Source organism: Podarcis bocagei (genome assembly GCF_964188305.1).
Source record: "Podarcis bocagei genome assembly, chromosome: 2".
Classification (NCBI taxonomy): Eukaryota; Metazoa; Chordata; class Lepidosauria; order Squamata; family Lacertidae; genus Podarcis; species Podarcis bocagei.
In genome coordinates, this window is record NC_138126.1 from 80,685,212 (window position 1) to 80,708,387 (window position 23,176).

Genomic DNA, 23,176 nt, shown 5'->3' on the forward strand with positions numbered 1-23,176 from the left:
TCCCATTCCACGGCTAGCAAAAGCAGCCCTTCCTAGTGACCACGCTCTCCCCTCCCGGCTTATTCCTGCTTTGATCCGAATTCAGGGATGAGACGGATCAAAAAAAACATTTATTTCTCGCGGAGTTGCTAGCAGATTATTTTTTTAAAGTCCTTTAAAGAGGATTGCAGGGCTGCAACCCGATTCTTTACTTAAGCGGGGCTGTTTTTGATCCGAATTGGCTTCGCTTGCGGGGAAACCCGAACATACTTTATTTGTGTGCAGTGGTAGTCCATCTAATGTGTTCTCTGAGCAAAACGGTCCTCTAGTTGGTTTCAAACAGCCGATCATCTTACGAACTGAATCTTAGCATCATGTGTTATACGTACATGCAAGGCTTGGAAGTTCAGTCTCACGGAACTCGGTGAGTCTTACTTCCGAGTAAACACGCGTAAGGATGGGTGCCAGAAGGACCGTAGAAGCGGAACTCACTGGAGGACATCACCCTTCCCTCCGGATGACGATTCACTCTCCCAAAATCTATTGGGCTACTTTATATCCACAAAGTCGCAATCTGTGGACTCCAGTCAGCTATAACTTGGCTGACTTGACAAACAGACTTCTCATGTCCCTCACACCTTCCTTGCGATCAGGGGTGCCAACTTGAATAAAATATTTGGGGGGGGGAGCAGGTAAGTCCCACCCCGTATCATCGATCACATGACACGGTGCACATACACTCTCTATTTGAATGGCAATGGCCATCGACTTTGGGGGAGGACCCCTCAAATATTTCAGGGGCAGCGAAAGGACCTCGGCCCCTAGGAGTTGGCTCCTATGCTTGAGATTCAGGATCTTATAAAGGCTGGGCAGGCTTTTCAAACTGCGATGTGCTCATTTTAAACAAGCCGCGGGATAGAATATTATGACCTAACTCCGCATCCCTTCCTGCCCCCCAAAGAGCGGAACATGCTGGAAACTGAATTTTTCATCCCGATCATTTGCATTCCTTTCCTGTTTCTTTGATCCCAAGAGATTAAATCAGGATCAGATTATATTTCTGGTGCTGAAAGCATTTGTCGGTAGTATGTATCAGCAGACGCAATTATTTCACAAATCGAAGGCAGGCTTTAATTTTGTCACACACAAGCTATGGATGTGTTTTACCCGACCTTATGCGACCGGGTTGGGGAGATTTCACTGCTTTATATAAACGAATTAAAACAGAAGTACAGTAGCGAAATTTAAATCCTGTCCTGTTCTACACGTTTCAAATCGCGTTCAGATCCGGTTGGCAGTATTTTTGGTATGGTTTTTCCGAGGAAGGACGATTCATCAATAACCCGTTGTTAAATCTGTTTTCTTGGGAATTTAGTCCAATTGACTTTGATGGAAATGTCTTCAAAGTGACCGATCATGTGCTAAGAACCTTGTTTTCGGAGTTTCCCTCACCTTCCGTAATAAATCTCTTTCCACAAGTTATGAAGATCCTAACCTTATCAGACGCTTTAAAAAGAATTAAGAGCCCCAAGCTACTGTGTCGACATTTAAAAATAAAAACAAATGTATTTAGGCATGACTAGTTGCACCGGAATGAAAATTAATATTGGCATTAGATGTCATGGAATTGCATTGCTGAAGACAACAGAAAGGGAGTAGATATAATACGAAATGCTTTCTACACTTCCAAAATTCCTATTCCAGCAATCGATACATTGGCAGAAGCCTTCTCTCTCCCTATATCTCCTTTTCGCCGGACTGAATGTAGTGGCTCTCGCTTTCAAAATCTTACTAGTGTCTTAATGGTTACGTCAAGGAGACTTATCAGTTTCTACTGAAGATCGAAGTAGTCAAAATCCAATGAATAATTAAGCCTACTGATATAAAGCACCTTATTCTGCGTCCCAGAATTCTCCGCTTTTTATTTTACATTTTAAGAATATCACGTAATTGTATACCGTCTGTAAATTTTATTCATGATATCCTCGGTACTGGAATACTTTTTAACATAAAGGTTTCCGAATGGCGAGTTGATAGTTTTAATAGGACAAAGCACCAAGCTTAGACACGTCACTTACACCTTGGGGAAAAGTTCTGTAGAAGAAAGTGGGATTATACATCCTGGTGTTGAAACATTTATTCTACCGTCATAGATTTCAGTTGATTTATTCCTCAACTACTGTTAAAGAAAAACTGGTAGACCCTATTGCAACAACAACCACAAAGCAGAACAAAACAAAACAAAATCTCAGAGGTAAGTCCCGTTGCTTTATACAGTATGCTGCCTTACTTCCATGTAAATATGCTTAAGACTGCAGCTTTGTATGTTTGTGTGTGTTTTAAATAAATAATTGTACTGGAATATACAAGGGATACCCACGCTAAATAACGTGCCTGTGGAACTGTAAGGAAGCCACCCTTGAAGCGTGTCCTCCGCTTGACTGTCTCCAAAGACCTGCATGAGTTTGGCTGAGGACAGACTGATCCCAGTTGACATTCCCACCTCCCACCGCTCCTATGGTCTCCTCCAAAGCTTGCTTTCCTAACTGGATCCAAAGGAAAAGAGGTTAGAGAACGACAGTAGCACCAGGGATCAAGTCACCCACCATCTCCCCATCGCTCCTCTCCTCATCCCCTTTCAGCTCTGAGCCGGAGCCTGCCTAATACTCCTGGGAAAGAGCTGTGGGGCGCGAGGGGGTCTTGCCTTGGGAGCGGGGGCTGGTGAGTGACCGAGGACGGAAGGAGTCCAGTCTGGGTCCTAATGCGGGTGGCGTCTCCCCTGACAAGGCAGCGTTTGGGGACGGCAGCCAAGACCACAGATAGCATGACCTGGCCCTGCCCAGCGGCACTATCTCCCCCTGATAACGCCAGGAAAGGGGGAGAGGGGCGGCTATTTAAGAAACTCTATCGCCGTCTTTATCTTCCCCGGTGGGAAGTCATTTTTAGGTGGGGGGAGGGGAGAGAGAGAGAGAGGAGAGAGGGGGCGGATCTAAACTAATGGCTCTTAGTCGCTGCCTGGCATTTTAGATAGAGAGATACCGCAGATTCCCACCGAGAGAGAGAGAGAGAGAGAGAGAGAGAGAGAGAGAGAGAGAGAGAGAGAGAGAGAGAGAGATCTCCCCTCCACTTGGACAATTTCACCCTCCTCCTCAATCTGTTCTGTACAGATCGAGTTTCTCCCGGGCATGTCAATTTCATTCCTTCCAGTTTTTACCGGTTTGGAAGTTCTCATGGGGTAAACAAAGCAAAACATTTTTTTTAAAAAGGAATGAACTGGTGTTTCTAAGAAGAGGTGGAAGGAGAGAGGGATGTTGGCCAAAGAGATTCGGTTTCTCAACGCCCATTACCAGAAAGCTTGCCAGACCAAAACCACCAGGCCCCCCTCGCAAAGCATCGTGTGCGGCAGACAGACTGCAGGGTCTCCATCGCTTTGGAGCTGAAACCTCGACGGCTCTGTATTCTATATGCACCGCGTGGACGGCCTGTTTGGCAGAGAGAGAAGCATCTCGTAATAAACCCACAGCAGGTCTGCCCTAATAGGGCTACACTTGTGGTAGACTGTTTCCTTCCCGCTCGCAACAAATGCCGCAGAAACAGCTGCCTCCCAAGCAGTGGGTACTACAGTTTAAATAAATGCAACAGTGCAATGGGTCTTATTAAACGACGCCCCCATCACACTTGCTTCGAAGAATCTTATTTCCAAATTAACTGAGTGTGCTCAAGATAGGGACGCCGGACAGCTTACTTTTGCACGTGTTTCTCTTTTTATGGTTCCAGAAGGAAACCGAGTGTTTTCCCCGGAACTTTGATAATAACTGTCGGTGTCCAGCCTCTGAACAGCTACCTAAGCACCAATGAATGACAAATAGATATCCTTTGAAAGCCACTCTCACGCTGACCAGTTAATCAGAAGTACTTTCCTTTAAGTACATTCTCCCCGACCTCCCAAACAGGCCGCTGACTAACATACTCGTCTATGAAGCTATTGACTTGGAAATAAGCCTCCTTTCATTCAGCGCATCTCCTTCCTGTTAGGAGGACGGCGTACAAAGTGCTTTCCCTACAGATACTTCGCAACTCTAATATCTAGCTTTATGCGTGCTGGTTGCTGCTGGCGCTTTATACTGTCAGCTGTTAGTTTGAAGAATGGCGTTTCCAGCAGTGCAAAATGGCTGATAAACCACTTGGTGTTTACTTGCTCGTTGGCCCTCCACCGTTTTTGAAATGCATTTTCTCTTGCTTTGTAATACCAATTTAATGTAAGCTGTCTTCTGCACTTTTTGTAAAAAAAAGAAGAAGAAGAAGTGAGGTATAAATCAATGTAGAATGACAACCATATCGAAAACCAGGATCTAATATCCAAGCCTCGGCCAAATTACTATTTTCAAATATTGCCAGACTCTGACCTTGTAACTGTGGTATCCTACCTTAGCAGGGTCCTTAGGGATGAGAGATTTGGCCTGTGATCCTGTAGCTGCTTACCTGTGCCTAAGTCCCACTGAAGTGGATGGGGCTTACTTCCGAGGAGACATGTATAGGATTGCAGTGTTAGCCATTTGCTTCTGACTTTGCAAGACCTATAGGTTGGCGTGGATCTTCTTTTCAGTGCTTTCTAAGCACAGCAAAGTTCACCGAATGCACTGTTGGCTTTCTTCCTTGACATTTGCCAGAGACCACCTGAGGATTGCCAATGTTCTTTTCCTAGTGGGGCTCCCAGTCTTTCTCAGCTATGACAAACATAGATTCAGCAAGAGGAGCTGTCCCCCACCACTGCCTCTCTGGGTGAATTTCTGCTTGCTGTGTAGAGCTGGGTGGCTGCAGGAACCACACCTGAGGGGAAATAGCAGCCTCAAACTATGCCATTTTGGTATTATGTATTATTTTTCATTGGCACCTGTAGATTAATGGTATTTGTACAAGCCCTATTCTTCCCATTTTCTTATCAATAGGTGTATTGCCTATCTTGAAGGCAGATTCCCATTTAGCTGCATCTGTCTGATTTTCTGATGTTTAACAATAGCTGTGAATAAAATTGGATTTATCTGAGACAAGCTCTTCTACTGCTGCTTTTAGTTCTCCTTAGTCTTTATTTTCAATGGGAAACCTCCCTTAACATTTCTAAAATACTTCAGAGTTAAAAGACCATGTTAAGATAGATCCCCAGGATGAATGCAGGTATTGCCTTTTAGATTATTTTCCCAGTGGCACAGAATTTGTTACGAGCTCACCTTTGTCCAGTATATGTAGAAGTTGTCCATCATCCAAAATGTTTGTCAATGAATTTTGACAAGCATGTCAGAGCTATAAAGCTGTGTTTATAAAAAGGGAGCATGTACACTACAAGTGGAGCACAGTGTATTTGAACTGGCGCCTAATGTCCCCATAAGTGTTAAGAAGTCAGAAGCAATGTCAACAAGACCATTTTCTCCAGTAGCTTCTGCAGTCAAGAAAATGGGGGAGGTGGAAAGCAGGAAGAAATCTACAAAGATTTACTCAAGGAACTGCTAATAGCCTGCTGCTGGAATCCTAGCTCTTAATACACCCACAACACACAGAAGTGCTGGCTCTCAATTAGTGCTAAGGAATCAGAAACTCAAAGTTTACAAACAGAGACCTCCAGCAGATTGCACGCAGTTCAGAACCAGAGCCAGCAACAAACCACCCCCACCCCCACAACCTTCTCTAGAATATTAAATTGCCTGAAAACAAGATGTGACTTTAAAGGTTTCTGGTGGTGTTTTTTAAAGAGAATATGCTTGAAATAAAATTTAAGTACTGTAACTAAAATTGCAACCCTGTGCAGACACTTTCATAAGCTCTGTTGAACTCAGTGGAACTTGCGTCTTAATAAACATGCCTAAGAATAGACTGGGGAAGTTGTCAACCTTTGTTGATAATTGAGCTGAAACTTACAAATTAATAATGAAAGTGTTTACATTTGTATGAGGGTAAAAACAATATTTCTGAAAGAAGAATTTCTGAAAGAAGCAGCACACTGTGTTTTCAGATAATGTATGAGTGTCCTAGCAACCATAATCTTAGGAGCGGCATTATCCCCTATGTGAAAGAAAAGGCAGAATATCTCTTTTAAGATAGTGCTTGTCATAGTTAGACAGCTTGTACAAGTACATGCATTTTTTTTGTTTGAAAAATGCTGTTTGGTCAATGAATGTTGCCCTTTCATTAAATTATAAAGGTGACTTAGCTGAAATTAATTCATTTACTTGGTATCTGAGCTGTAGGTTGTGAATTAATTTTCATCTTGGCAGGAGAACAGCTGGGTTTCAGCTTTTCACCAGCCTATAGATGCATGCACATATCAATCAATGAGCAAATTTTGGAAACAAAATGAGTTTCAGCTAACTGATGTCATTTCCCCCTCACTGCTTCCCGGGAATAAAAATATTAAGTATGTTTGTGTAGTATTATCAACCCTTTATCTGGATCAGATAGAATTGATTTCCTAGATACCCAATTCCTACAACTGGTTGATGCTATAATTCTTTTCTTGCTGCACTGCAAACCAATCCATAACTGGATATAAAATGTATGTGAGCCATAATGTAGATTCTATTCTATAACAACTTTTTATTCCACGTTAACAATATTGATTTATCATAAATAATATGCAAGAGATTGCTTACAGGATTTCCTTCTTAGTAGCAAAAATAATAACTGGACACATTTCTCCATCCATCAGTCTTGGATGTGCAACAGAATATACAGTGGTACATCAGGTTAAGTACTTAATTCGTACCGGAGGTCCGTTCTTAACCTGAAACTATTCTTAACCTGAAGCACCACTTTAGCTAATGGGGCCTCCTGCTGCTGCCGCGCCGCCGGAGCACGATTTCTGTTCTCATCCTGAAGCAAAGTTCTTAACCTGAAGCACTATTTCTGGGTTAGCGGAGTCTGTAACCTAAAGCGTATGTAACCTGAAGCGTATGTAACCCGAGGTACCACTGTACCCTTTTATCTAAAGAACCTGTGATATTCATGAGCTCCTCCTACAAACAAACACAGAGCTAGTTCCGCTGTTTGTGTCTCTAGCATCTTTCCCAAAGAGAGATGTAATATTTTGTGCTACAAACATTCCACCCCACTCTTTCTTGGTCAACCTACACGCTGTGCACGCTATCCTGCTTCTTTTTCACGCAGGCCTAGACGAACAAGCCTATTTCTTTCCAGGCCTACTTTCATTTTCCCTTCCAGTTAGAAACCATCCCACTTCCTTTGCTTTCTTTTGCTCCTGTCCCCATGCTCCGAAGATTTCTTCAGGAGAGCCCCTGGGACACACCAGCTTCCTGCTCTTGCGCTCCGCAAGGCCTTGTGATGGCACCCCAACAGTGAGCTTCACATGTCCTTCCTCCACCTTGCTTTTGGCATCGCAAAAGGAAACTGAATTAGGAGGAGCGGAAAGTGAAGATCCTCAAGTCCTTGCAGTTCTGTTAAGCAGCCCGGCAGCCTTGCACGCGGGGAAGGGTAGCAGCCTTTAGGACCTAAGTGTCGGAAGCAGATGCGTGTGCGGCAACAGGCCCTCGTGACACCCCCGCATGCGGCCCCCTCCGATAAACGCAGGGTCGCCCCGTGGCTCCTGAGGCCTAGCGGCTGCCCATTTCCCCAGCGACCCCTGCGGGCCCCTCTCTCCCGGGTTTCGGAGGGGGGGCTCTAGGGGGGGCCCTAGCGTCTTCCTCCCTCGGCTGCGTGTTTGGGCTGCGCTGCCAGGAGGCTGCCGGGCCCCGCAGCCTCCCGAGCCTCGGCCTGTCAGGCCCGGCTCATCCATCAGGCGGACACAGAGCAGACGCGCCCAATCTGGCCGGGCGAGTGTTTGCTTTTCCCGCCATTATTGCGGCCCTGCAGCTCTTTTTGTTGATACAGTAGTGCGAAAAAGTGCTAATGTCCATTCATCAGGGGGGCGTCCGCCGAAGGGGGCTGTAAACAGGGCGAGGCGAGAGCGCCCATTTGGAGTATTAGCAGAGAGACCCCGCCGGGAGATAAAGCGCCGGATAACGCCTCTCTGGCTCCCGGCTGCATTAAGCGAGAGGCGGGCGAGGGAGGGAGCAGCCTCGCCTCCGCGGCCCATTAATCACGGGCGCCTCGGCCGCAGACCCAGCGGGGATTCCCGGAGCCGCCGCCCGCGGCCTATTAATAACGCTTTATGGGCGCGCGGCTCCGGGGGAAGGGGGACTCCCCGCGGAACAGGGCTGGGCTTGGGCGCCCCCACCCCGCAAAGCATTTGGGGTGCCCCGGCCTCGACTCTATCTGTCGTGCTAATGTTATGTTTGATCTGTTTTGGTTTGACGGTCAAGACTGTTCCTGAGGCTGTTAGCTCATTGCCCTCTTGTCCTCTGCTCATATTAAACACGCTATAATAGCTGGTTGAGCGCAGTCCCGTGATCTGTTAGGAATCCCTAGGCACTGACTGAGGCTCTAATCTCATGGACGCATGGTTGGGATCAAGTGCCGTTGGAAACTGGCCTTTACTGGCGAGCAACTGATCCCCGTAAGATTGGGATGCAAATACAGTAGATCTCTCTGTTGGGAGATCCTGGTTATATGAGCAGCTCTGCAGCAACGTGGAATCTCCCCATTGCACGGGAGCTGCCCAGGTTGCTTTTATTTTCCACGCTAAATATTTTGTGTTTGGGAGTTCTTATTGGCAGTAGCAATCCCTTAATTTAGGCAGCAATCCTACACACATTTACTATAGAACTCAGTGGGACTTACTGTTTTGAGTAGGCATGCATATGATTGTCCTGCCAATTAGCTCAAGTTGTTCCTTAGCAATGAGAAATACCGGTAGTAGGATGTAGGATCTTCTCCAGAAATGAAAAGTTGCCTGTTTTTTCAGCTACTACTTTGACTAGCAAACAAAGCTAAGGAAGTCATGTTGCCCTCTGATGAAAAACCTCCAAATCCACAGTCATGCAACGCTTTTATTAGGGCCAGGCAAAATACCTTCATTAGCACTGACTAAAATGTCACAAAATAATGAGTTCTGAAAAACTGACTTGATGCAGCCTGTATTTGGTCACACTCTCGGATCTAAGATGGAGCACCCCAAGTCCATGACATGGTGATCAGGGACTTGAAATACCCTTATTCAGGGAGGTGCCCCGTTATTATGAATAGATTGTGCTCATTTACCTCACATAAGTGTTGTAAGAACAAAGCAGATTACCTTTTCTGCTGGTTAGAATGCCAAATAAGTTATTATTAACAATAATAATAATAATAATAATATCACATATGGTGTCATAGTGGAGTCTCCTCCTTAGGCAGAGGCAACTTACCTGAGCGCAATCACAACAAGTAAAGCCAACAGAACAGAATCAGCAAGGGTTGTATCAAGTATACCATCTTAAAAGTCCTTGCTTTTTGAGTTACATAAAAAGACCATGAAGAGATTTTCAGCAGCAGCAAAAGAGCCTTTTCTCTCGGTTTACCTCTCCCACAAGAAATGCCAGATATGTCATGGGAAATATCCTTAAAATCCATATAATACAGAGGATTGAAGTGAAGGGATTACATTAGGAAGAGTGGGGTAAATGGCATGATACATCAAATGGCTGTCTATCATAACCACAAAAGAAGTGTTTGACCAGGGGCAATGTTTGGGGCTGCTGTCCACACATTTGCCTCTGAGCAAATGAAACTGGTAGGTGACAGGAGTCTCACCAGAAGTGCACCTTGTGGGGCAGTTAGCTCCCCTATAAGTCTAGGGTCCCCATTATGAGCACCATGACACCCTCAGGCACACCCTTGGTGCACACCAAACTCCCTTAAACCTCCAATATATATTTTTAAAAAACACTTTTTTGATGTTTGTTGAGGGGCTGCTTGCTTCTGCTTTTTCTGCCTGCATTTTAATCATTGGGGTGTAGGTGTTTTTGCCTGTTTTAGGGGGAGGGGTGCTGAGCAGCACCCTTCTGGAAATGGATATTTTGTGGTACCCACAAAAGTTTATTAGATTTCCAAATGTGCCTCTGGCCCAAAAATGTAGGAGACCAGTGTATGTGTGTGTTAGAGAGAGACATACAGAGAGAAAGGGAGAAAGGGAGAGAGATTAAATTCAGGGCAGGGGCAGGCGATCTGGGGCCCAGTATGCAAAACACACAGGCCAGTGCCTGTGCCATTTGCCTCTGATTTTTCTCTGAATATCATTAACTGAGAGAGAACATATGTGGAGCTTGAATAGCTGCAGCTTTAAACAAGCTCCAATAGGAGAGGGTCCAATCTCTCCCTTTTTAGGTCCATTTCCCTCAGCCAGTACCTTCATTCCTAAACACATTAGTGGGAACCCCTGGTGTTTGTGAGTGTGGACAAAGGTGAGCTCAATTAAATGTCATTGATTTCAGTGATCTGTGGTTTACACTACTTATGTAAATCACTTTCAAACCTGTTTGAACTGGGATTAGACAAATCCATTAAGAAAAAGCTTATCAGATGGCTACTAGCCACGATGCTTGTGTACTAACTCCAGCAATGGAGGCGGCCTGTGATTCTGACTACCAGTTGCAAGCAGGCACAAGTGGGGAGAGAGTGGTGTTGTACTTAGTGCTTTTGGTGTCGGTTTCTTCCCACAATAAGCATCTAGTTAGCCACTGAGAGAACAAGACGCTGAACTAGATGGGCCTTTGGCCTGATCCAGCTCTTCTTATGGGAGAGAGCGGAGAATAGCCCTTTCAAGACTGTGCCTGCCATCTGCAGTGCCTGAAATTTAATAAATAGATGCTATTCTTTAAATGTTAATTCAGTTAAAAGTTTTAAAATCAATTAGCTTAACGAATGGATTGAACACTGCCATCCCAACTCAAAATGCAACCTGGTTTTATCTACTCTTCTTATGTTTTGTCCCAGTCAAAGAAACATGAACATAGCCTGAAATGTTTTGATAGAGATAAATTTGTTGATGCAAGGTCGATCCCCTCCAGAGAATACTTTCACGCTGGGATCGTCTGCCCTAACTTCCCAGGAGTAACTCCCATTGAACTCAGCTTGGCTTCCTTCGCGATGGACTACGCTGTTAATTTGTACCAAACGCACGAGAACGAAGTGAACTGAGACATTTTAATCCTCCCCCCCCCCTTTTGTTTTGCAGGACAGAGTGAACACGAAAGAGAAGAGTTGCAACGTGGGGTTGGGTGTGGAGGTGGTGGCCTTGCCGCAGCCTCCCCCCCCCCCATCCCTCCAACATTTAAATAGACATTTTGGGCCTCTCTATACACCCTAATCTCTCAAACTGTCATCGCTACTTCGGATCCGATACACCAGCCCCCAAAAACCCTCCCAGGGCAAGAATTTTAATTGACTCGGATGTTGCTGCTTCCATTTTCTTGCGAGATAAAGAGAATTCCACACTCTGGAAGAAGCCGAAGGAGGAGAGAGATTTGGCGACCTTCTTCCACCGCGATCGGCGGGCGGGGGGCGAGTCCTGCTTTCCCCTCCAGAAAGGGCTTGCAAATGGTCGACCATTAAGCAGGGCGCGGAGGGAGGACCGAGGGCCAGAGATCGCGGTGGAGGCGGGCGTCCTAAGCCGGAGCCCTAGACGTGGCAATTAGTCGCAGATAAGTGCGAGTAGTCCGGTTTGAGAGCGCCTGTAGCTCCGCGCGCCGCCAGGTTCAGGCGCTGCCTGCCCAGGGCAAGCGCCCCTCGGGCAGATAAGCCGGAGGGAATCGGCCTGTTTAGAAATGGAACAGGAAAACACACACCAGAAGGTGGGAACATGGGCGTAGCCACGAGGGTGCAGCGGCCTCCCCCATCAAGTAAATAAATAAAAATACTTAACTAGCAGACAAATTGCGTTGCAGATAACCCCCAGTAAATCATGGGTATGCCCATGGGTGGGAATGAGCTCCGTAAAGCTCCCGAAAGAAGAATCGATTTCGTCGTACAAGGAGGTCGTGGATGTGAAATAGCAGGAACCCCGCCAGAAAACCACGCTGTGCTATTAGGACACGAGAAACAACCATTATTATTATTATTGTTTAAGCTCCTCCATCTTTAAGCTCCTCCATTAAATTTAGCTGTTCTTCTCCTTGTCCCCAAGTACGCTTTGTGCGCGCTGTTTTGTTTTGTTGTTGTTTTTTTGAAAACAATACAACAAATGCCCTCTCTAATCATGCTGAATTCAGTCATCATGAGGACTAGAAACTAAACCTACTGCTTCGAGAAACGGCAGAGGCAACCGAAAACCACATCTTGTCCCAGCTAGGCCCAGATCAAGGCATGGCTTTGAGCGGCGTAAAACTGCGTCGGATGTGGGCCGGAGTGGGCAGGTCCCACCGAAGCCAAGTAGTAGCCCACTTAGAAATACGATCGAGGAGAGAAGAAGGGCGGGTACAGCGGAGTGGGCTTGCCCTCGTTTGCTCAGCGAGGCAGGACTGGGACCAAGGAGCGGCGTTTTCAAGGAAGGAGGCTTTCGTGAACCGTTAGGTATCCAACGTAGATATAGCCCTCCTTTCCTCCCAAAGGAGCTGTTGTCGAGATCCCCTCAGTAGCAGCCGAACGAAAAGGAAGCGTGCGCACGATTCTGTACGTCTGGACACACACGTCGAGAAAGAAAGGAAGCAGGAACCTACTCGACAGAGCCTTCACTTGCACCCCGAGCTTTGATGGGGGGGTAATTCCTTCTCTCACGGAGACCATCATCTTCCCTTTATAGCCTTTTGTATCCGGATAACATGCTCTGTCAAGCAAACCGAAAGGTACATCCTAAACAGTGTTGGCACAGGAAGCCGCCTAACTCAGACCCTTAGTCTCTTATCCGGCTCAGTATTGCGCACATTAGCGGGCAGCAGTTTCTCGCCGTTTCAGACATGAGTCTTTTTTCCTAGCCCTACCTGGAGATGCCGGGAATTGAATTTATGGCTGGCTGCTTGCAAGGCAGGCGCCCCACAACCGACCTACGGCCCTTCCTTGACTTGGAAGTAGGGTGCACTTTATCAGATCCACTTCCTAATAAGGATGCAACCCTAAGCCCATTCCGAAGCAAGCCCCACTAAACCCCACAGGGCTTGCTCCCAAGGAGGTGCATTGGAATACAGTGGTACCTCGGGTTACATAAGCTTCAGGTTACAGACTCCGCTAACCCAGACATAGTACCTCAGGTTAAGAACTTTGCTTCAGGATAAGAACAAAAATCGGGCTCTGGCGGCGTGGCAGCAGCAGGAGGCCCCATTAGCTAAAGTGGTGCTTCAGGTTAAGAACAGTTTCAGGTTAAGAACGGACCTCCGGAACGAATTAAGTACTTAACACGAGGTACCACTTACAACCTTACTAGGAATATTTTTTTCCACACTACGGCATATAAGTGCATAGGATGGATTTGCAGTCTCTATGGAAAAACCGCAACAATCTCATTATTTCGAAAGCATTCTGCTGATCTCTTGCCGCACGAGCGCGCGCGCACCCACACGAGATACTAGATTGTGGGCACCAAAGTCGAAGGGGGGGGGGGAAGCATCGGACCGTGGGCACGGAAGGAAGAAATATCCGGCACAGCAAGACGCAGATGCGCTTCCACGCGCCGGTGCGGGCGCTGCTGACCCGCTCCTCAAGATGCAACATCTGTCTCTGCAGAGACTCCAGGAGCCCTAATGGCAGGTGACAGTTGTTGCTGGAAGACACACACCCCGCTAGCTACCGGTAGATCCTACCTAACACAGAGACAGTTTAACTGGTAATTTAGTTCAAGGGACTTGTTCCCTAATTGGTGTGTCTTAAATAGGATCCACAGAGGCACCGTAGTTAAAGAAAAGGGGGGGAGGGGTTAGGCGGGGGGGGTTGTCCTGGGAGGGAATGCGTACACGTCACGTGACTATTTCTCAGGAGGAGCGCTTATACTTCTTTGGTTGTGATTATTATATATTTTTATTTTTTATTAGCCACACTAAATCCTCTTAAGATAACAGTAGGTTCGAGTGGAAGAGTTAATACAGTATAACCCAGAGGAAGCCTTTCACACTCTTGCCAAGACTTCCACACTCTCCTGAAATCCCCGCTATTGCTTTTCTGTCTTTTAGCACTCTGGTCCGTCCCTTATTTCTCAACCTCGAGGAAGGGGCTTCTCCAGAACCCAACCGGACAGATCTACCAAAACCGCCCGTAGGCAGTGGAAGGGCCCAGGGCAACTCACCAGCCGCCGCCTCTCTTCCGCTCTCGGGTCCTGATTTCTCCATGGTGAGGCTCTTATCGGTCTTTTCCGAAAGAAAAGCTCGCCGTGGGGAAGATGTGCCTGCCTAGTGTTCTTCGCTTCGAAAGAGTTTCCCAAAGAACTGGCTCCAGACTTTCCCCGTCTTCCTTTTTCCCCTTCCATCCTCAGGCTTACTTTCTTTCCCTTTCTCTGGAGCAGCCCACATTATTGCTCCCTTCTGCAAGCTGGGTCATCCCCCAGAGTGATTATTTGCCACTTCGGATTTGTTAAGCAATGCATCAATGTAAGTGCTTCTTAAGGGCCTGCTGCGGTCACCCGCATTTCACCGCCCACCACTAGAAGAGCCAAGGCTCGAGCTAGAAAGAGCCTGGAAGCCTGGAGTCTGGAGGGAACCAGGGGGGTCACGCGTCTCCTCGGAAGAGCTTTGGCTCCGGGCCTCGCTTCTGAGAGAGGCCGGGCTGGGGTCTCCCCTGCTCTTGGTGGCCCTTCCGCGGCATCCTTGCCTTCTACTTCCCAACACCCGCCCCCAGCTCTCCATTTGTCGTTATTGCCAATAATAGCGCTTAGAAAAAGGTGGAGGGAAAGGCGGACTCCAACTCCCACCCACCCCAGCCAGCCAGCGGGACCCATGGGCAGGACTGATGAGGGGATGTGTAGTAGCCGGCTACATCTGGAGGGCCATACGATCCTTGCCCTTGTCACAGAAGCTATCGCCTGGCAGACACCAGAAGCAGGGAGGAAGGACAGTGGAGGAGACCCAGAGCTTGCCGGGCCTCGGGTCAACCCGCCATTCCGGCACCCTGAGTGCTTAGGGAGGTTAGCGCGGTAAACCGTCTTTCGTGTGTTCTGTAAAGGCCACTGCTTTAGACTGATGCCACCGCTAAGTTCATAGTGCTGTAAAAGAGGAGGCTGATTGCACTGCAAGCGCGAGGCTTTCCCCGCTGGATCCACAGGCCTGGTGGTGCGCGAAGCGCGCGCCGCGTTTAATCCTGGCTAGTGGGTTGGATCTTGCTGCGCGCTGATCTTGGGGAGGGCGCCCCTTGCCGTAGCCAGAGGAACTGGCCTAACTTCGTGGAACAATTAAAACGACAGTTTTTGTTTGGTTTCGTTGGGTTTCTTTGGAGTGGAAACTAAAGAACGTGTCCGTCCCTCCTCCCAGTTTCCCACAGTCGGGCTGATTCCAGGTTTTTTTAAAAAAAGGGGGGGGGGTTTCTTAGGGAAACCTTTCCAAGAAGGGCGCTCCCCCCGCCGCCCCCACTTCCTCTCGCAGCCCTCCTCTTGACACGGCATTCAGGTCACCCTGCGCGCCCGACGGCGCTCTCCTTGCGGCTTGTTTATTCAACCTGACGCCATGATCGATGGCATCCCGGAGCGCTTTTGCGCGCGCCACTGGCCGGGCCTCGGCGTCCCTTCCGCGGCGCTGCTCGGCGCTCCGTGACTATATTAGGTGGGCCCGGGACGCGGCCCGGCGCCGGCCAATGGGAGAGGTCTCCCTGCGCCTCGCTCCGCCTCCGTCCCTGCCTCCCGAGTGTCCAAGCTGCGGCTGGCCGCGCCGGCCCTGCTGTGCGCGCTTTGCAGACCAGGCTCAGCGCACGCCGGGGGCACCTGCTCTGCGCTCGGGCACAGACGCCGGCGCCCGCGATGTTCCCGAGCCCGGTGACCACGACGCCTTTCTCCGTCAAGGATATCCTGAGCCTGGAGCAACATCCCAGCGGCTTGGCGCCCATGGAGCTCTCGGCTCTGGGCTCGCCCTCGTCGTGCATGCTGGCCACCTTCAAGCAGGAGGCGTATCCAGCCGACGAAGGCCCGATCGCGGACAGCCCCGTCGGCCTCGCCAAAAGCAACGGCGCCGCTTTCCCCAGCCCCTTTTACGCGGCCAAAAACTACGTGGAAATGGACTCGACCAAGGCGCCCAAAGGGGACAACAAGAAAGGTAAAAGCAAGGGCCCGTCGGGGACACGGAGAGGGTCCCTTCCGCGGCGGCCGAAGCGCCATCTCTCTCTCTTGAGCAGGGCAGGCTGGGAAGGGGGCAATATTTGGGGGCGAGGGGGAGACCTCTGGCCGGGCTAGGGGGCTCCGAGGCAGCTGGAGCTGGAAGCGGCTGCTTGGTTCCTGGATCTCCCGCCGACTCGAGTTAAGCAAAACCACCGACGGCTCAGAGGAAGGAAGGAAGTCTCCGAGGGCCCAGGGAGTGCGCGGCCAGTCCCGCTCCACGTCTGCACAGCCGCCCGGAGTCTTTTCTGAAGGAAACCAGCTGGATTGTCGCCTTCATGTCGACAGGCTTGCAGCTTGTCGGCTGGAAACGGCAGTAGCAGTGCGTCGTCTTATTTACGATCCATCCCTCTTTGTCATTTGCTGGAGGAGCGGGATGGTTCTCCATCCTGGCGCCTCCTAAAGGAGAGGGATTCAGGTAGAGTCGGCTGTGCTGACTGCTAGTTGGCGATCCCTTTGCGGGCAGACGCGGTGCTGGAGTCGGACCCTCCCTTGACTCCTCTTAGTCTAAGAGGGACATTTGCTGTACATTTTCCTGCAGATGTCTTCCTCCTGATAAACCATTTTTTGTTATGATTTACGAGGATGAGGATAAGCTTTTTACAGAGCGTTTGTGATTGTCCAAGGAGTATGACAACCATTATCTTCTTGTGAGGATCACAAGCCTTTAGTCCACTGCAGATAAGGAAAGAAAGAAAATATCTTGCCTAGGGTCATGGCAGGGGTGAGTCTGTGCACTTCCTGGTTCTTAGCTCGTAGCCCGGTCATATCCACATCTACTCAAGTAACTTCAGAGGTACTTACACCAAGGCAGATGTGCAGAAAGTTGCAGTCGATGTTCTGCAGCTGGACTACAGCTAAGAGTCCGAACTCTCTTTTCTCGCGCGCCAAATTTCGGTAACAAATGAGCGGAGAGGTAGCACTGAGAATAGGATTACTATCCATTACATTATTGTTGTTGTCAACAATCATTTTGTAAAATTTAAAATATGTATAAGATGTATAAAAACTACAATCCGTATTAAACATGCTCGTATTTAAATTTAGTATTTACATTTAAATTTATATAGTTCGAAATTATTATTATTATTATTATTAGCAGCGCACCCGTTGCTCAGCTGTCCCTTTGATGTAGGCTGAGAGGCCTCAGAACTCCTCAAAAGGCGCAATCCGCAAACTCTAAGGAAACTTCCTCCTTAGAGGAATATAATGTATGTCTATGTACAGTATGTAACTAAAAATTTCAATAAAGACCATGGGGGGGGGGAAGAAACTTCCTCCAAAAGTGTCTGGCGTTGGTAAGACAATCGGAGATTCTTAAAATATTCCTTGATAAATCGAGGAGCACAATTCAACATTACGACCCTTCCCAGAAGGAATAGACTCCAACCATCTCGATTGGATTTATTTTCAAACAGAAGTAATAGTACTAGTAGCAGTAATTTAACTTCTGCTCAGGAGTTTGATTAACACGCACAAGAGTTAAATTCCATCGAATGCACTTTTTCGCTGGTCCTTTAGGAAGTCATGTTTACATTAATTGCAGTAATAATTTCTTAGTAAGCCTTCGGAGTATTAACGTTTCAAAAGTTGCCTTTGGAAAGTCACGAGTTTTTAATTCCCCCCCCCCATGATGTTGCCATCCTATGCACACTTAATTGGCCTCAAGTTCCGCTGGACCTCTTGAGGCTCACCGGTTCTAAGTAAGCAGGCATTGGATTGCTCTGTAAGATTTCCAATTCATTGTGTGGAAATTGACGGAAAGGATCGCACTTTAATCGCACTTTAATCAACTCTCTAGTGGAGGATGTCCCTGCTTTTTTTGGAATCACGAGTTCATTTCCATTTCCTTAGGAATCTTCCCAGATAGAACATCCGACCGATTGAGCTTTGATGTGTTCATACTTTGAGCAGCTCATTTCCTGGGAATCTCCGGCTCGGATTTTGGGTTCCTAAACTAGTTAACATTAGTCCTAAGTAAATGGGGTAGAAATAAATAGCACTGACTTGGAAATGGCTTGTATAAATTGTAGATGATAGATAGATAGATAGATGATAGATAGATAGATAGAGATAGATGATAGATGATAGATGATAGATAGATAGATAGATAGATAGATAGATAGATATAGATAGATAGATATAGTCTTTCTCTCTATCTATCTGTCTCTCTGTGTGTAGGTAAATGTGTGGGTAGTACTGAAGTGCAGATAAAATCCACATTAATTGTTCGAGAAAAGAGCTTGAATCGGACTCATCAGTGTCTGTGGTTTCTTCACTCTGGAGGCAAATGCGACGCTACCTGAGATCGCTTCTAGATGACATATTTATTGAGCATTCGTCCTGCACAAAGTTTGCGGGGGAGGTTATGGCTTCTTTTACTTTTGATAACCTATTATGATTTGTTTGAGGGGCTGCTATACAACCTCGTGTGAACAATTGTTATCCCACACTTTCCAGTACATTTTCTGGCAATTTCCTTACCGCAAAAACTCCGATTATGCTTTTATTTTTGGGGAGCGATTTGTTGCGCAGCAGTTCCTAATTTACTTCAGTTGCTTAACCTGAGTTTACCTGTCTGCGGCTGATTCCCACCCACCCGCAAATAGCGACAGTGTGGCTGCGTACGGACCATACCTTTAATCACATTCGAAGCACGTTGTTCCCTCAAAGAATTCTGGGCAATGGAGTTTAAGGGCTGCTGTGAATTGTATTCCGTGAGGGGCAAACTACAGTGCCCAGAATTCTTTGAGGCAATGAATGTACTTCAAAGGTACATTGTGTACGCAATGAGGTCTTGAGGTCTACCCAGCTGGGCGTGATTCAGCCACAATTAGGATTTCCGAAATCTGATAATATATATACGTGCTCAGAAGCAAGCCCTGTTGATTTCAATAAAGCTGTCTTCAATAAAGATAGTTTAGGATTCATCCTTTAAGTCCTATAGATTTGTAATGAGTAAAAAACCAAAAAAAAACCCCTATGGACAAATAGTTAAATTTAAGTTTTTAACGTGTTCATTTTAAATTGGCAGTCCTGTTGCCAGGTCTTCCGCACGTTTACTTGGAAGCGCCCTACTGATTTCAAAAAGAGGTTGTCCCAAATAATGTGTGCAAAAAATGAATAAAAGTAAAAATTCAACGTACTGAAACGTGGCCAGATTTTGCCCATTATCTGCAGTTCCACGATCCTGGGATCCCGCTGGTTTCAGTGGGACAATTTTTGGGAGTGCCTAAGTCACATGCCTATATCCAGTCTTTAAATTTCCAAAAAGAAATAATTCCGATATCATTTTCATCGCTTTGAGCTGAGTTTGTGCCCTGAATATTAAAATTGAACTAAGATGAAGATGAACTAAGATTGAACTAAGATGAAGGGCAATGCTGTATTTGAATAATCAAAAAATGTAAAAACAACAGGAGCAACCACCTAGTCCGCAGATTAAGGCCTTTAAGTCTAAATTTCTTTGGAGGAAACAAAGCGCACCTAGGAATATAGCTCTGCTTGGAAAAAAGGCAAACGAAAACAGAGGCTTTGCTGCATTTCTGCAGAAGCAAATCATTGGAGTTCAGCAGTATTTCCAAGTAAGATGAGTTGACTTCTGAATAAACACGAGTGGGGTGACTTGTGAAATCTGTTTAGGATCGACTTCTACTCCCGCTGACCTAAAAGAGCGAACTTTTCAGCGGATACAATTCAGCCAATGTTCAGCACTTTTGTATCCCAGGGTTTAATTTTAGCTGGATTTGAGCCCCCAAATGTAGGCTTGATCTGTTGCATTAATTTTAACTGGCCGCATTTCGTTTTAGAATTATATACTGCAACTATCTGTAGAGAAAGAGAACTGGGACTTTAGCACCTCTGAACATGGCAATCGATATTGTGGTGTGAATGGAGACACAGAACGTTATTTTAACACCCAGAGCCTTTGGGGAGAAGGGTTGGTTCAATGGGATTTACTCCCTAGTGTATATAGGGCTGCAGTTTTAGGGCGCAATGCTCTGAATATTTTTTTGGGTGGTGGAATAAATTGCACAGAGCGCTGCTGAACTTACCAATGAGTAAGCATCCAGAGGATTCAGTCATTTGCTTCGAAAGCTTGGGGGCGAGGACGGGATTCAGGTGGGCAGTAGCGTCAGTGAAAAGTGTTTTGAGACCTTAGCTTTGGAGGGTGGGATCCATTTTAGAAATGGAATTGGAAGCAAATCGTATTGATTTCTATGGAGCGCAGTATTTAGCCTGACCTCCCAAACACAGATCACAATCCAACTCAGAGGGCCGATTCTCTGTGCAAGAGGCTGGTAGCCAATACTTTTTCCCACCCCAGAGGCACTGTCGTAAAATGGTTAGAGCGCAGGGCTAAGTTAGAAGAGGGCTCCACTGAGATCCCCACTCGGTCCTGCTCACTTGTGTCAGTCTCGCCTGCTTCACGGCATAGCTGTCAACGTTTTCCTTTTTTTAAGGGAAATTCCTTTATTCCGATAGGATTCCTCGCAAGAAAAGGGAAAAGTTGACAGCTGTGCTTCACGGGGTTTTTGCTTGGGAGGTCGAAATGGGTGGAAGATCAATGTGGAGGCTGAGCTCTTTGGAGAATGCAAAGGAAGGACCTATACAGCCAATCAAATTAATGAGACTTAATGTAAGGGATCAATATAAAGGGATTGGAGGTTCCGGTTGAAGTCCTCAGTCCAACCAAAATAATAGAATCATAGAATTGTAAAGTTGAGAAAGGACCCCGAGGGTCATCTAGTTTCACTCCCTGCTATGCAGGAATCTCAACCAAATCCAGAGGACTAGTGACTTGGAAATGTCCAATATATGACAAGCAAGCGCCAGGCTCTGACTGCCCCTCTGGGCTTCTTTCTCCTTGATTCTCCGCAGAGCTGTGCGCCCTCCAGAAATCCCTGGAGCAGGAGAAGCGGGACGCCGAGGATCCGGAGCGACCCCGGCAGAGGAAGCGGCGGAAACCCCGCGTGCTTTTCTCGCAGGCGCAAGTCTACGAGCTGGAGCGGCGCTTCAAGCAGCAGAAATACCTCTCTGCCCCGGAGAGAGACCACTTGGCCAACGTGCTGAAGCTCACCTCCACGCAGGTCAAGATCTGGTTCCAGAACCGGCGGTACAAATGCAAACGGCAGAGGCAGGACCAGAGCTTGGAGATGGTGGGCATCCCTCCTCCGCGGAGGATCGCCGTGCCCGTCCTGGTCCGGGACGGCAAGCCTTGCCTGGGGGACTCGTCGCCCTACAGCTCCCCCTACAACGTCAGCCTCAACCCCTACAGCTACAACTCCTACCCGGCCTACAGCAACTACAGCGGCGCCGCCTGCAGCGCCAGCTACAGCTGCAGCTACCCGGGCGTGCAAGGCGTGCAGCCCGCGGCGCCCGGCGGCAACTTCATGAACTTCAGCGTGGGGGACTTGAACCCCGTGCAGACGCCCATCCCGCAAGGGAACAGCGCCCTCTCCACGTTGCACGGCATCCGGGCCTGGTAGGCCTCCCAAGGCTCCCTCCCTCCTTGCGGCGGGGGCTGAGTGCTTGGGGGGGAAGACTTTTCCTGGACGGACTCCAAAGCGGGCATTAAAAGCGGCCGGGCTGGACCTCCTGCTGGAGAGAGGCGGTCTGTCAGCAGGGATCACTCTGGGCTCAAGGATCCCGGGGCGCCAGGGAGCGCATCCCCCCACCCCAGGTTTGGGGTTCTTTCGGGGTGGGCGCACAGAAGCTCCCAAGGCGCCTCCCAGCACTCGCCCATTCGCCCAAGGAAGATCTTGTCTACACTGCTGGACACATTTTCTGCCCCCCACTGCCCCGCCAGCCAACTTCTGCTCCAGGCCAGGATTGCGCGCGCTGCGCTGGGCTTTTTTTATGGTTCAAACTACAGGGAGCAGCTTGCTCTGCAGATCGCAACCTTACAGCGAATTTAAGAGACGGGCGTGAATCCACTGGGCTCTCTTTTTGGATCCAACTAGAACATGAATTTCCAAGGGGAGTTGGCGTTTTCAGGGGGGGCGGGTCTTGTTTACTAACAGACATACTCCCACTCGCGCTCTCTTGTCTGTTTCGTTTCATTCTCAACACGTCCAGAATCCTTTTCCTATACAGTATTTAAAAGCTCGATGTCAGGATCTTCAGGGGTTGCTCAAGTTGGCTGCGAGCTCAGGTTTTGAAACAAGATTTCTCTTGCTGGGTTGTTCCGGTGTAGCTGGGGTTATGTTGTTCTGTTTTTAACTTGGACACGTCTGGCCTTTCCTTCTCCAGACCTTGCGTGGGAATATGTGTGTGCGCGTGTTGGGCAAGGGGGTGGGGTGGAGAGAAGACTCTTTCGCACTGTAGCCGAGGCCCCACCAGAATGAAGGAAGTCAGACGCTGTTTTCGTTCCAGATCCCCATTTAGTTGTTATGCACTAAAACAAGTGATTGATTTTGATAGTATTAAATGCACTGTCTGTTCTTTGTCCAGCCGCTTGGTTTGATGTACGTGGTCTCCCCCATCCCCCCCTTTTTTTGCTGTACAGCCCGATACAACTGAGTGTCTTGTCATTAAAGAGAGTGGCTTGAGTTTGTGGGTCGTATTTGCTTTCTTTCCTGCAACCGAGAATTTAATGACCCCTTAATAGGGGTCGCGCGGGGCTAGCGATTCTCTCTTGCCTGATCCCACGGTCAAAACGAAGCACTTCCTTTTAAATCTAAAAGGAGTCCGTGCCATTGAGCGGCGGGCGCAACCGAGCCAAAACCAGGCACTTTGAAAATTGGGAGAGATTCACAGGGCAATTCGATGCATGCTCATACATGTATACAGTACACACAATAGAAATGCCATCGAATTCAATGGGACTTACTCCCAGGGAATTGTGTCGAGGATTGCAACTTCAAGCTTGTTTTTGTTCTACGTGTAATTTGCCTATTTATCTGGATTTCGAAGTGGTCTACTGTGAAATAAAGTTAAAAAAAAATGAAGCTTAATTTTTCCGACTCTGGTTGGATCTCATCCTTTATTCGAAACTCAGAGCCATAACCACGTTTACTTAGAAGTAAGTCTCGTTCGTGGTTAGTAAGT

At 47.7% G+C, this 23,176-nt stretch overlaps 1 protein-coding gene and 1 long non-coding RNA gene across 2 annotated transcripts in view; one reads left to right on the forward strand and one right to left on the reverse strand.

Moving 5' to 3' along the window:
* LOC308578597 overlaps positions 1 to 14,548 on the reverse strand; it is a 68,796-nt gene extending 54,248 nt beyond the window's left edge. The window contains exon 1 of the long non-coding RNA XR_014004012.1: positions 14,117 to 14,548. This is a non-coding gene — a long non-coding RNA (uncharacterized lncRNA). The remainder of the gene's footprint in view (positions 1 to 14,116) is intronic.
* Positions 14,549 to 15,750: 1,202 nt separating this feature from the next.
* NKX2-5 (NK2 homeobox 5) lies at positions 15,751 to 22,677 on the forward strand. The gene is made up of 2 exons (XM_081184813.1): positions 15,751 to 16,067; positions 21,008 to 22,677. The coding sequence occupies exons 1-2, from the start codon at positions 15,776 to 15,778 to the stop codon at positions 21,613 to 21,615; spliced, it is 900 nt and encodes a 299-aa protein (XP_081040939.1). The 5' UTR covers positions 15,751 to 15,775; the 3' UTR covers positions 21,616 to 22,677.
* The last annotated feature ends 499 nt before the right edge of the window (positions 22,678 to 23,176 follow it).

Coding starts and splice junctions, on each gene's coding strand:
- NKX2-5 (XM_081184813.1), top strand. CDS start 15,776: ATGTTCCCGAGCCCGGTGACCACGACGCCTTTCTCCGTCAAGGATATC. Junction 16,068..21,007: donor CAAAGGGGACAACAAGAAAG/GTAAAAGCAAGG, acceptor GATTCTCCGCAG/AGCTGTGCGCCCTCCAGAAA.